This window comes from Podarcis muralis, chromosome 6, assembly GCF_964188315.1.
Source record: "Podarcis muralis chromosome 6, rPodMur119.hap1.1, whole genome shotgun sequence".
NCBI classification, from domain to species: Eukaryota; Metazoa; Chordata; class Lepidosauria; order Squamata; family Lacertidae; genus Podarcis; species Podarcis muralis.
Genome location: NC_135660.1, coordinates 3,523,322 through 3,535,608, shown reverse-complemented (window position 1 = coordinate 3,535,608; position 12,287 = coordinate 3,523,322). Strand labels below are relative to the sequence as shown.

The 12,287-nt window shown below is 45.3% G+C and overlaps 2 protein-coding genes across 2 annotated transcripts in view; one reads left to right on the top strand and one right to left on the bottom strand.

Annotated features, from left to right (window-relative positions):
- The first annotated feature begins 262 nt into the window (after positions 1 to 262).
- Positions 263 to 6,728, top strand: LOC114598164 (receptor-transporting protein 2-like). The gene is made up of 3 exons (XM_028731873.2): positions 263 to 411; positions 3,493 to 3,902; positions 6,661 to 6,728. The coding sequence occupies exons 1-3, from the start codon at positions 266 to 268 to the stop codon at positions 6,726 to 6,728; spliced, it is 624 nt and encodes a 207-aa protein (XP_028587706.2). The 5' UTR covers positions 263 to 265.
- MASP1 (MBL associated serine protease 1) overlaps positions 6,270 to 12,287 on the bottom strand; it is a 106,725-nt gene continuing 100,707 nt past the window's right edge. Inside the window, exons 14-16 of the mRNA XM_028731888.2 lie at positions 12,000 to 12,067; positions 10,422 to 10,521; positions 6,270 to 8,063 (exon numbers count right to left, since the gene is read on the bottom strand). Coding sequence (XP_028587721.2) covers positions 7,873 to 8,063; positions 10,422 to 10,521; positions 12,000 to 12,067 — 359 coding nt within the window. The 3' untranslated portion in view covers positions 6,270 to 7,872. The remainder of the gene's footprint in view (positions 8,064 to 10,421; positions 10,522 to 11,999; positions 12,068 to 12,287) is intronic.

The window sequence follows — 12,287 nt, the reverse complement described above, 5'->3', positions numbered from 1 at the left end:
CAAAAAGGTATTGCCCCAAAGCCATCAGAGTAGGCTTTCAACTTCTGATGTTGTTTGTTAAGGAACTCTTCCTGGTAAGTCTCACACTTCAGTTTCGTTTCTCAAAGGTTTGGGCTGGGCAGCTTGTGTGAGAGAGGAAATAGAAAGCTGGCAAGAAGGTGAACCACCCACTGTTTCACTGGACTCCGACACGGGCCTCTGAAAAAACAAAACAGGCTTTATATTAAGCAGGAACGATCCCAAAATATACACGGAGAAGATGAACATGGACTTTTGGAGAGCGGTTTTCAAGGAGCATATTGAAGCAGTGAAACCGAGAGATTTCTGGAGACTAACAATGGATCGGAGCCTTGACTTCCATACTGTGGCATCTCCATGGAGGAAATCGTTGCAGGAACATGCTCATGGAAGGTAAAACATCAGCTGCTACTGCGTACCCAATAATTTTGCAATGCACAGACCCATAAAAAGCTGCCTTTTGCTGTGTCAGATGCTCAGTACTGCCTACCCTGAGTGACAGCGATTCTCCAGCAGGCACGGCCAAACGTGGCCCTTCAGCTGTTTTGGGACTACAGTTCCCATCATCCCTGACCACTGGTTAGTTAGGGATGATGGGAGTTGTAGTCCCAAAACAGCTGGAGGGCCAAGTTTGGCCATGCCTGCGTCCAGGGTTTCATTCAGGGCCCTCTCCTAGCCCTACCCAGAGTTGTCATTGGGGACTGATCCTGATCTCTTCTCCTGAGCTACAGCTCTTCCCATAATGTGCTCCGGCACACCAGTGGCTTCAAAGATCTGTCGAGGTCCCCTCAGACAGGGGGTTATCGTGAGATAGACAGCAGCTGTGCACACAAAACTTTTTGTCACCACACCTTTACTGCACCTGAGCCAAACCTTGCCAGTTTGTTTTCAGTATAATAATAATAATAATAATAATAATAATAATAATAATAATAATAATAATATATTATTTATACCCCGCCCATCTGGCTGAGTTTCCCCAGCCACTCTGGGCGGCTTCCAATCAAGTGTTAAAATCAATACAGCATTAAATATTAAAAACTTCCCTGAACAGGGCTGCCTTCAGATGTCTTTTAAAGATAGGATAGCTGCTTATTTCCTTCACATCTGAAGGGAGGGTGTTCCACAGGGTGGGCGCCACTACTGATAAGGCCCTCTGCCTGGTTCTCTGTAACTTGGCTTCTCGCAATGAGGGAACTGCCAGAAGGCCCTCGGAGCTGGACCTCAGCGTCCGGGCAGAACGATGGGGGTGGAGACGCTCCTTCAGGTATACTGGGCCGAGGCCGTTTAGGGCTTTAAAGGTCAGCACCAACACTTTGAATTGTGCTCAGAAATGTACTGGGAGCCAATGCAGATCTCTCAGAACCGGTGTTATGTGGTCTCAGCGGCCACTCCCAGTCACCAGTCTAGCTCCCGCATTCTGGATTAATTGCAGTTTCTGGTATAGTATAGTATAGTATAGTATAGTATAGTATAGTATAGTATAGTATAGTATAGTATAGTACCAAAATAAATTTTGGGGGTATATACAACCAGAAACAGTATCTACGCCTCTCTTCAAGAGCATTGGCTATTCTTCTACAGTTCTCCATGACATATTGTGTTGCGCAGGGATTTTCAACTCTGACAAATATGAAAGATCAGAAAAGAGAAAGGTTTCTTTGTGTTGATGAAGAGATGGGTGTTTATTTGTCTCAAATGAGACCTGAGATTACCTGGCAAAAGCAAGCTCACACCTCTCATTGAGTTTGTATACGTACTTAAGGTACACATATAAGAGGCTTGTTTATTTATAATTATATCTGGGAGATGATTCATGTTCTTCTGTAGCCGCGTTGTTTTAAACTTTCTGGGTGTCCCATAGTCAAGTAGTTGTGTTTTGTGCTATAAATCAACCACTTCTAGAAGTTGTTTCTTTGTGTTTTCTTATCAATGAAAAATTCAGTGCGGCACAAACAAATTTGTATTCTGAAAGTGCGGCCCAGGAAAAAAACAACTCCGAGAACCAGTACAACAGCTCCCTCTCTTGAAAGGAGGGCAGAAGGGAGCTCTGGGATTTCATGTGACTCCAGGCTCATACACAGTTTCTTTTGACTCGTTTTCTGAGTATAAAGGTAAAGGGACCCCTGACCATTAGGTCTAGTCGTGGCCGACTCTGGGGTTGCGGCGCTCATCTCGCTTTATTGGCCAAGGGAGCCGGCGTACAGCTTCCAGGTCATGTGGCCAGCATGACTAAGCCGCTTCTGGCAAACCAGAGTAGTGCACAGAAATGCCGTTTACCTTCCCGCCGGAGCGGTACCTATTTATCTACTTGCACTTTGATGTGCTTTCGAACTGCTAGGTTGGCAGGAGCAGGGACCAAGCAACGGGAGCTCACCCCGTCGCGGAGATTCGAACCGCCGACCTTCTGATGGGCAAGTCCTAGGCTCTGTGGTTTAACCCACAGCACCACCCGTGTCTCAGTTTCTGAGCATATTGTGTACTGATTAGTCCCCCCAAGTCCGAGACCATTTCTTATGGTTCTACAGCGGTGCCTTGCGAAAACACGATCCTACCCACTGAACTGCAGCTCAGTTAAACAAAACCTCTTTGGGTTTTCCACTTGTCTTCTAAGATCTGATTCAGTAGTAAGATTGGATTTTTGCAAGGCACAGCTGCAGAACAGCAAGGAAAGCTCTCGGGCCGAAGTGTGGATGAGTCCTTTGTTATGTACTGAGCTGAATCCTAGAACAATAGGATCCAGAATGCAGCAGAATTGGTCCGCAGGAGCCTCCCAATCCAGCTCCAGGTGGAAGTTGAAATATACTCAGAGTCGAGAGTGGATTTCATGCTCTTTATTCAGCTCATAGCAGTGAGGAGGAATGGAAGTTCCCCCAGAATGTCTGCTTTATACACATTATTACCCAATGGGCCCCATGTGATTGGCTAATTCTGGGATTCTCCTGTAGGCCAATCAGGTTGCGGATTCACTTCCACCTGGAGCTGGATTGGGTGGCTCCTGTGGAGAATCCTATTGTTCTAGGACCAATCAGACTGCTGCCTATTCAACTCAGTACATAATAGAAGTGAATCAGCGACCTGATTGGCCTGCAGGAACAGCCAATCAGGCTCCTGGATGAAGTGAATCAGCAACCTGACTGGCCTGCAGGAGCAGCCAATCAGGCTTCTGGAGGAGGTGAATCCGCAACCCAGAATTAGCCAATCATGCGGGGCCTATTGTGTAAATAATGTATATATAGCTAGCCATTTTGGGGAAAGTTTCATTCATTGCTACTATGAGCTGAATAAAGAGCATGAAATTCACACTCGACTCCGAGTATATTTCACCTCTGTTAACTGGGATCGTCCATCTGGGGAAATCAACTGCAGGTTCCAAAGTATCAAAAGGAGGCACTTTCTCCAGGATAACCCCAAAGAGAAGTCCCTAAACCTGTTGCCGTTCTTCTCCATTCCTCCCACCTTTGTCTCGTTTAGCTTTACATGTTCACGGTGCTACCACAGCTGGTCCTCACATCAAGTTGTCATCTTGTTCCATATGCACCTGGAGCGATACGGGAATCAAGGGTCGGTCAGGATGAGGACCTTCAGGCAGCGATGCTACCAGTGCTCTTCAGACAAGTACGAAGAGCCACAGTTCAGCGAGGAGGATGTCATCCATAGCGTTGAGTGCTTGATCTTCAGCATCAGGAAGAATTGCTACGGGGAACACTTAGATGACAGCAGACTCTTTGAGGTGGTACATGAGAACAGGGGCCCTCACAAGCATGAGCATTGTGAAGCTTGTCACCTGGGAATACACAATGCACATTATAGGTGGCCTAGAGGTGCCGGTCATCATAGGGAGCCCCAAAGACCAGCAAATCTCCCGGCCAGTCTGCAGGAGAGTAAGGCAAGCTCAACCACTTACAGCTCCTTGGCAACACTAAAATATGAAGCATTTGCAAACCACGCTGATGCCAGTTCTTGCTGGGAATGTTGCGCTTCTTTTATCTTCATTGCTTTTGTGATTGGTGCCTTCCTTGTCTACTGGAATAAGAATAAATACCTGTGATTTCTGCACCCCAGGGGGTTGGACTAGATGACTTTAGGGATCCCTTCCAACTCTACAATTCGATGAAAAACCCAACGGCACATTACCAGAAGGTGTTCTCAAGAAGACTCAGGGGACCTTTGTCAGAGAAAACAAAGACTTCCACCTTGTGGCAGGGAACGATCACAGGAAGGGAAGGGCAAATGCTGTGTTTGGCCTGGTCTCCCTTCCTTAAATGGGTCTGGATGTACCTGGGCCAAATGATAATCTAATCTATTGTTGGAATGGCATACAAAGGATAAGCAAGTTAAATCTGTGATGATAGACTGGGCAAGAGATGTGGGACATAACATAATGTTTGAAGACTGGGAGAGGTTATGGAGGAAAGGGGTCAAGTTCACTGCTTGTAGGGTGTTAAAGGAAAATATTATGAAAATGATGTATAGATGGTACTTAACCCCTGTAAAATTGGCCAAGATATATCATAATAGTGATAATTTATGCTGGAAATGGAAAGAAAAAGAAGGTACCTTTTATCATATGTGGTGGACCTTCCCCAATGTGAAAGACCTCTGGGAGAAGATTTATAATGAATTGAAAAAAATGTTGAAATATATATTTATTAAGAAACCAGAGGCCTTTCTTCTTGGAATAACAGGTTTGGAATTGCCCCCAAAAGATGTTAAATTATTTTTGTATGCCACAACTGCAGCTAGAATTTTGTTAGCTAAGAATTGGAAAACAGAAGAAGCCCCAACAGTGGAGGAATGACAGATGAAGATGATGGACTTTTCGGAGCTAGCCGACCTGACTGGAATAGTCCGCCACCAGAAGGAGGAGGAGTTCCAAAAGAATGGATGAAATTCAAAGACTATTTAGTTAAATATGCTAAGATAACTTAATTGGAAAAACTTGCAAATACCAGATAGGCTTAGGATTTAAATGTGTAATGTTAGAGAATAACATGTTTAAAGTTAAAATGAAAAGAAAGAAAGATGTTAAGTGATTAAGTTAATTTTATGAGAAAATTGGTTTTGGAAAACTGTTACAATGATGTACTCTGGAACTCAGCCAGGGGGATTCGAGGAAGTCACTCAACAAGGTTACTAAGATTGGATTAAGTACAGTTAACATGTATGTATGTTTGTTTGTTTGTTTGCTTAAATTTTTTTTGGAAAATCAATAATTTTTTTGGGAAAATATATATAATCTAATCCAAGGATTGTAGAGCTGCAAGGGACTCTGAGGATCATTTTGCATTTCAAACCTGGCTGGACGTGTGCTGGTTCAGCGGGAGCGCAGAAAAGTTCCAGAATGTGATGATGGCATGGAGTCTAGCTTGCTTTTAAAAAAATACTCGTAGCCTCTTTCTCCACTTTAAGCTTGCAAAGATTTGTCTACAAGTGTGTGGTGGCAGTAGCAATGACCGTGTGAAATCTCAAAAAGCCACATGTGTGGTTGAATAAAATGGCAACTCTATACACAATTGTTGTTGTTTAGTCCAGTGTTTCCCAACCTTGGGCCTCCAGCTGTTTTTGAACTACAATTCTCATCATCCCTGACCACTGGTCTTGTTAGCTAGGGATGATGGGAGTTGTAGTCCAAAAACAGCTGGAGGCCCAAGGTTGGGAAACACTTGTTTAGTCGTTTAGTCGTGTCTGACTCTTCGTGACACCCTGGACCAGAGCACCCCAGGCACTCCTGTCTTCCACTGCCTCCCACAGTTTGGTCAAACTCATGCTGCTAGCTTTGAGAACACTGTCCCACCATCTTGTCCTCTGTCGTCCCCTTCTCCTTGTGCCCTCCATCTTTCCCAACATCAGGGTCTTTTCCAGGGAGTCTTCTCTTCTCATGAGGTGGCCAAAGTCTTGGAGCCTCAGATTCAGGATCTGTCCTTCCAGTGAGCACTCAGGGCTGATTTCCTTAAGAATGGAGAGGTTGGATCTTCTTGCAGTCCATGGGACTCTCAAGAGTCTCCTCCAGCACCAGAATTCAAAAGCATCAGCAATCAGCCTTCTTTATGGTCATCACTGCCTTGCCGTGGTGAAGGGGCTTGAATAACTCAGAGAAGCTATGAACTATGCCGAGCAGGGCACCCAAGATGGACAGGTCATAGTGTAGAGTTTTGACCAAACGTGATCCACCTGGAGGAGGAACCGGCAAGCCACTCCAGTATCCCTGCCAAGAAAACTCCATGGACAGAGACACCAGGCATACACAATTACCTGTGCAATTGAATTTAATGGGGGGGGGGGTCTACACCTGAGCAGATATGCATAGGATTGCAGTGCACCATTTGCAGACATTGGAGGGTGGAGTGTCAGTGCCATGTGGCACTAACAGAAGATATGTGACTCAAGAGGGTGGTAAATCACACATTTTCTCCATCTGCATCATTGGCGGAGGCTGCAGAATTTGGTTTATCTTGTTGCAGAAGTTTAATTACTTTTTAGGGAGGATTACAAAAAGCCCTGAGAATGTATGAACTCGATGCAAAAAAGGAATCAAAAGCAGGTCTTAACAGATTTAAAACAATACCAAAACAAAACAGTGGTGTTTCCAGCAAGTCCCTGAGATTTTTGGGTGCTGCCGCCTTCTTCTGTCTGTTCCAGGCATGGAGAACCTTGCTGGGTTCCAGCTCCCAACATCCTTGACTTTTGGCCTTGATGGCTTGGGCTGATGGGAGTTGGAATCCAACAGCATTACAGGATCTCCACCCCAGATGTGTGACATCATGGATGCCTTCTCTCCAGTTAGGCCCTGGGCAAATCTATCCCAGTCTGCTCCAATTCATGGGAGCTCTTTGGGGTTCAGGTAGAGGAGTCTTCTGCAGACCTGGTATCCAAGGTGCTTTTGGCTAGAAATGATGGGGATTGAATTAAAAACCACCTGTGCACAATGTGTGCTTTCATTTAGCTGCGATCCCTCCCCACCACAAATGCGTCTCCAGCATAGCTGTCAACTTACAGATTTGAAAATAAGGGACCAGCAGCCTTGAAAATAAGGGATCAGCAGCCAAAATAAGGGATTTTCCTAGCACAGGTATGTTCAACTTCTGAGCCCCTCCGAGTCAAAGGCAGAAAGCCCAGCCAGCAGCCAAATGAAGCCTCAAGCGGTGGTTCCCACAGCGCAGCAACCCGGCAAAGGGGATGCAGCAAGGAAAACCACCGTCACCTCTCCGCTGGGAAGCGCTGAGCAAAGGCGAGTCCCCAGACAATGCGGCCGATTTGATCGGCACAAGGCATGCAAGCTCCACCCCCCAGTCGTTCTTAGACTCCTTATTGGGTGAGCAACGCAGCCACTTGGAGCCTCCCTCCTCCCTGGCTGGCAGGGAGGGAGGGAGAGGAGCTGCTTCCTTTGAAACTTGGGAAATTTAAGGGACATCATCAATAAGGGACAGCAGTGGGACACGGCGCTGGGATAAGGGACTTTCTCGCCAAATAAGGGACAGTTGACAGCTATGGTCTCCAGCTACCACGCCATGCATTTCCCCTGAGATTTATTTTGAGTCCTAGTTAACAGACTTCCTTTCCAAGCACAACTGTGTGCTGCGGAAGACATGCACAATTTTTAAAAGCTTTCACAAACCAAACCTCCCCAAACCACGTTGATCCAAGCTTTTTGGGTCCCCGTAAAGTCAAATCCATCATCAAATAACCCAGGGGAGCCGGTCAGCTTCAGCTATTGAAGCAGAGTTCAGTTCAGCAGGATGTAGGATCCAGGCCAGGCCTCTCTCTCATTTTTGGAGACAGCAAGATTCTGAACTGCGGCAGATGCTCAATTTTTTTTTTTTTGCTTTGGGTTCTTCGTACGGTTGGGAGACTTCAGTATTGCTCTCCCGTGACCTGCTTAAGCCAAGGCAGAGTCAGCAGGACGTTGGAATACACTCCATAGCGGTCATTCAAGCCGCATCCATCGCCCCAAGACACTGTCCCGATGAGCTGCCACTGGCCAGTCTGGTTGTTCAGAGTGACCATGGGGCCGCCAGAGTCCCCTTGGCAAGCGTCTTTTCCTCCTGCGTGAGAAAGAGAGAAACAATAATGGCCGGGGCATCTTTCAGACCAGAAAAGCCACCTGTTCTACGTGGAGTTTGCAAAGGTACAGAACAGGAGCTAGAATCAGAATAATAGAATGGTAGAGCAGTCACAAAATTAAAAGACGCCTGCTCCTAGGGAGAAAGGCGATGGCAAACCTAGACAGGATCATTAAAAGCAGAGACATCACCTTACCAACAAAGGTCCGTGTAGTTAAAGCCATGGTTTTCCCAGTAGTGATGTATGGAAGTGAGAGCTGGACCATAAAGAAGGCTGATCGCCAAAGAATGGATGCTTTTGAATTCTGGTGCTGGAGGAGACTCTTGAGAGTCCCATGGACTGCAAGAAGATCCAACCTCTCCATTCTGAAGGAAATCAGCCCTGAGTGCTCACTGGAAGGACAGATCCTGAAGCTGAGGCTCCAAGACTTTGGCCACCTCATGAGAAGAGAAGACTCCCTGGAAAAGACCCTGATGTTGGGAAAGATGGAGGGCACAAGGAGAAGGGGACGACAGAGGACGAGATGGTTGGACAGTGTTCTCGAAGCTACAAACATGAGTCTGACCAAACTGCGGGAGGTAGTGGAAGATAGGAGTGCTGGTGTGGTCTGGTCCATGGGGTCACAAAGAGTCGGACACGACTAAACGACTCAACAACAACAAGAGTTGGAAGGGACCCTGAGGGTTATCTAGTCCAGCCCCCTGCACTGCATGGATCTCAACTAAATCATGCACGACAGACTAGCATCCAACCTGCATCTTGGCACTTATCTCCCTGCCCCAAAGGGGACGATTGGCACAGTGATCATCGACTCTCCTTGGTTCCATGAACTCATCCCCAGTGACCCCCAACCCTATAAAGAGCCTAGGGTATAAAGACCCCTGGTGGACTTGTAAAAGGGTAAAAGAGTAAAAGAGTATTGGGAAATGATCTGCAATGAATTGAAAAAAGTGTTTAAAAGTACTTTTTTGGGGAAAACAAAGTCCGTTTTGTTGGGGATAATTCAGACTGAAATTCCCAGACTGAAATTTATGCTGGAAATGTAAAGAAAAAGAAGGTACTTTTCCCCAAATGTGGTGGATTTGTCCCAAGGTGAAGGACTTCTGGGAGAAGATTTATAACGAACTGAAAAAAAATGTTGAAATATACATTTATTAAGAAACCAGAGGCCTTTCTTCTTGGAATAACAGGTTTAGAATTGCCCAAGAAAGATGTTAAATTATTTTTGTATGCCATAACGGCCGCCCAAATATTACTTGCTAAAAATTGGAAAACACAAGAACTACTAACAGTGGAAGATTGGCAGATGAAGATGATGGACTTTTCGGAGCTAGCTGACCTGACTGAAAGAATCTGCAACCAGAAAGAAGAGGAGTTTCAAGAGGACTGGAGGAAATTCAAGGACTATTTGAATAAATATTATAATATTAAAAAATTAGAAATTTCTTGAAAGAAACAAATAGGCCTAGGATTAAATTAAGTTATAATTAAATAAATGGGATTCAGAATGTTAAGAAAAGTGAATAAGATGGACTATGATTGGAAATTGTTTTAGTTTAATAATGATATTGGAAAGCTGTTACTTTTAATTACAAGGAAACTCAGAAGGGAGGGATTTGAGGAACTCAACCAAGATGTTTAAAAGGTTGGATTTGTGAAGAATTAAGTTTGTTATTATTGTCTAGCCGTTTATTGTTCCCCCCTTTCCCCCCTCTTTCTTCTTTTTTCTTTTTCCTTTTCTGTTTTTGTGTATCATCTTGCTTTGTGGTTTGTGTTATCACGGTGGAAAATCTAATAAAAAATTATTTTAAAAAAAGAGAAATTCCCAGGTGTCAAAAAAGGCCCGTGTTTTGCTAGCCCCAAAATGGAAAACGAGCGAGGTCCCAACCAAAGAAGAATGGCAACTCAAACTGATGGAATATGCGCAGCTTGCGGACCCAACATATAGAATAAGAGAACAAGAAGAACACGTTTAGAGACGACTGGAAAATAATTATTGAATATATGGGATAGGGGTGGAAGTTGTGCACACTTGAAAACGTCGGCAGCATTAAGATAAATTCAACAGTGTAAATAAGTTTTGACGGATGTAACAATGGAATACTGAATGGTTTAGTTTATGTAAAATACGCAGGGATTTACAGTATGTAAAATGAGCCACGGAACATTGAAGAAGGGAAGTCATTAGTATTTTAAGGTTGTTTAAATGAATATTCTAAAATGTAAAACAGAAAATTTAATTTAAAATATATTTTAAAAGAGTATAAAGACCCAAGGAATGTAATAACACAATAACATTCAAAACGGCAGCAATTAATTGCACATTTATTCAGAATCACCTTGTCTTTCTCCAGCGCAGATCATGTCTCCCGTCACGACTTTCTGCAGCTTGTGATAGGCTTCTTTGCACACTGAGTGATCTGTCAGCGGGATCTCAATCTGCAACACAGAACAAAAAAAAATTGACTCCTTGGATAAAGACGAGTCTGGCCTCATTTGCCTGAATGGTCCTCCTTTGTGAAACACACAAAACTGCCTTCTACCAGGTCAGACTGTTGGTCCACTTAGTTCAGTATTGCCTGCACAGACTGGCAGTGGCTCGGCAAGGTTTCACGCAGGAATCTCTTCCAACCCCACCTGCTAGGGTCTGAACCTGAGACCTTCTGTGTGCAAAGCAGATATTCTTCCCCTGAGCTACGGACCTTCTCCATAGATTCATAATAATAATAATAATAATAATAATAATAATAATAATAATAATAATTTATTTATACCCTGCCCATCTGGTTGAGTTTCCCCAGCCACTCTGGGCGGCTTCCAATCGAGTGTTAAAAACAATACAGCATCAGACATTAAAAACTTCCCTAAACAGGGCTGCCTTCAGATGTCTTTTAAAAAGAAGATAGCTGCTTATTTCCTTCACATCTGAAGGGAGGGAGTTCCACAGGGCGGGTGCCACCACCAAGAAGGCCCTCTGCCTGGTTCCCTGTAACCTCACTTCTCGCAATGAGGGGTCCTAGAACAATAGGCTCCAGAATGCAGCAGTCTGATTGGTCCTAGAACAATAGGATTCAGAATACAGCAGTATGATTGGTCCTAGAACAATAGAATACAGCAGTCTGATTGGTCCTAGAACAATAGGATTCAGAATACAGCAGTCTGACTGGTCATAGAACAATAGGATTCAGAATGCAGCAGTCTGATTGGTCCTAGAACAATATGATCCAGAATGCAGCAGTCTGATTGGTCTGTAGGAGCCACCCAACCCAACTCCAGGTGGAAGTGAATCCGCAACCTGATTGGCCTACAGGAGAATCCCGGAATTAGCCAATCATGTGGGGCCCATTGTGGAAATAATGTATATAAAGCAGACAGTTCTGGGAAACATTCCATTCCTCATTAGGTAAAAAGGTAAAGGTACCCCTGCCCGTACGGGCCAGTCTTGACAGACTCTAGGGTTGTGTGCTCATCTCACTCTATAGGCCGGGGGCCAGCGCTGTCCGCAGACACTTCTGGGTCACGTGGCCAGCGTGACAAGCTGCATCTGGCGAGCCAGCGCAGCACACAGAAACACCGTTTACCTTCCCGCTGGTAAGCGGTCCCTATTTATCTACTTGCACCCGGGGGTGCTTTCGAACTGCTAGGTTGGCAGGCGCTGGGACCGAACAACGGGAGCGCACCCCGCCGCGGGGATTCGAACCGCCGACCTGACGATCGGCAAGTCCTAGGCGCTGAGGTTTTACCCACAGCGCCACCCGTGTCCCATTCCTCACTACTATGAGCTAAATAAAGAGCATGAAATCCACACTCGACTCCGAGGATATTTCAGACTGAGACATCTACGCCTGCTCCCTAACTATACTGCAATTCCATTCCATTCTCAGATGTACACAGTAATGAACGACAAGGAGCATCACCTCCATCAGGGCATCTGGGAGGCGTTGCAGGAACTGCTTCCCCCATCCGCTGACGATGACCATGGTGTCTAGTGGGGGGGAAAAGAAGAAGACAGACATTGTATTACCTTTTGGGAGGTGACCTGGAGAGGAGGATGTGTCATTCCTTGCGGTCTGATGAAGCGAACCAGACCCTCCTAGGGTGATCTTTCCTTCCCACTGCTCAAAAACACCTGTTGCAGGTGTGAAGCACCTTTGGCCCTCCATGTGCACACATGCTGCAAGGTGCGCCAATGTCCCATGTGCATG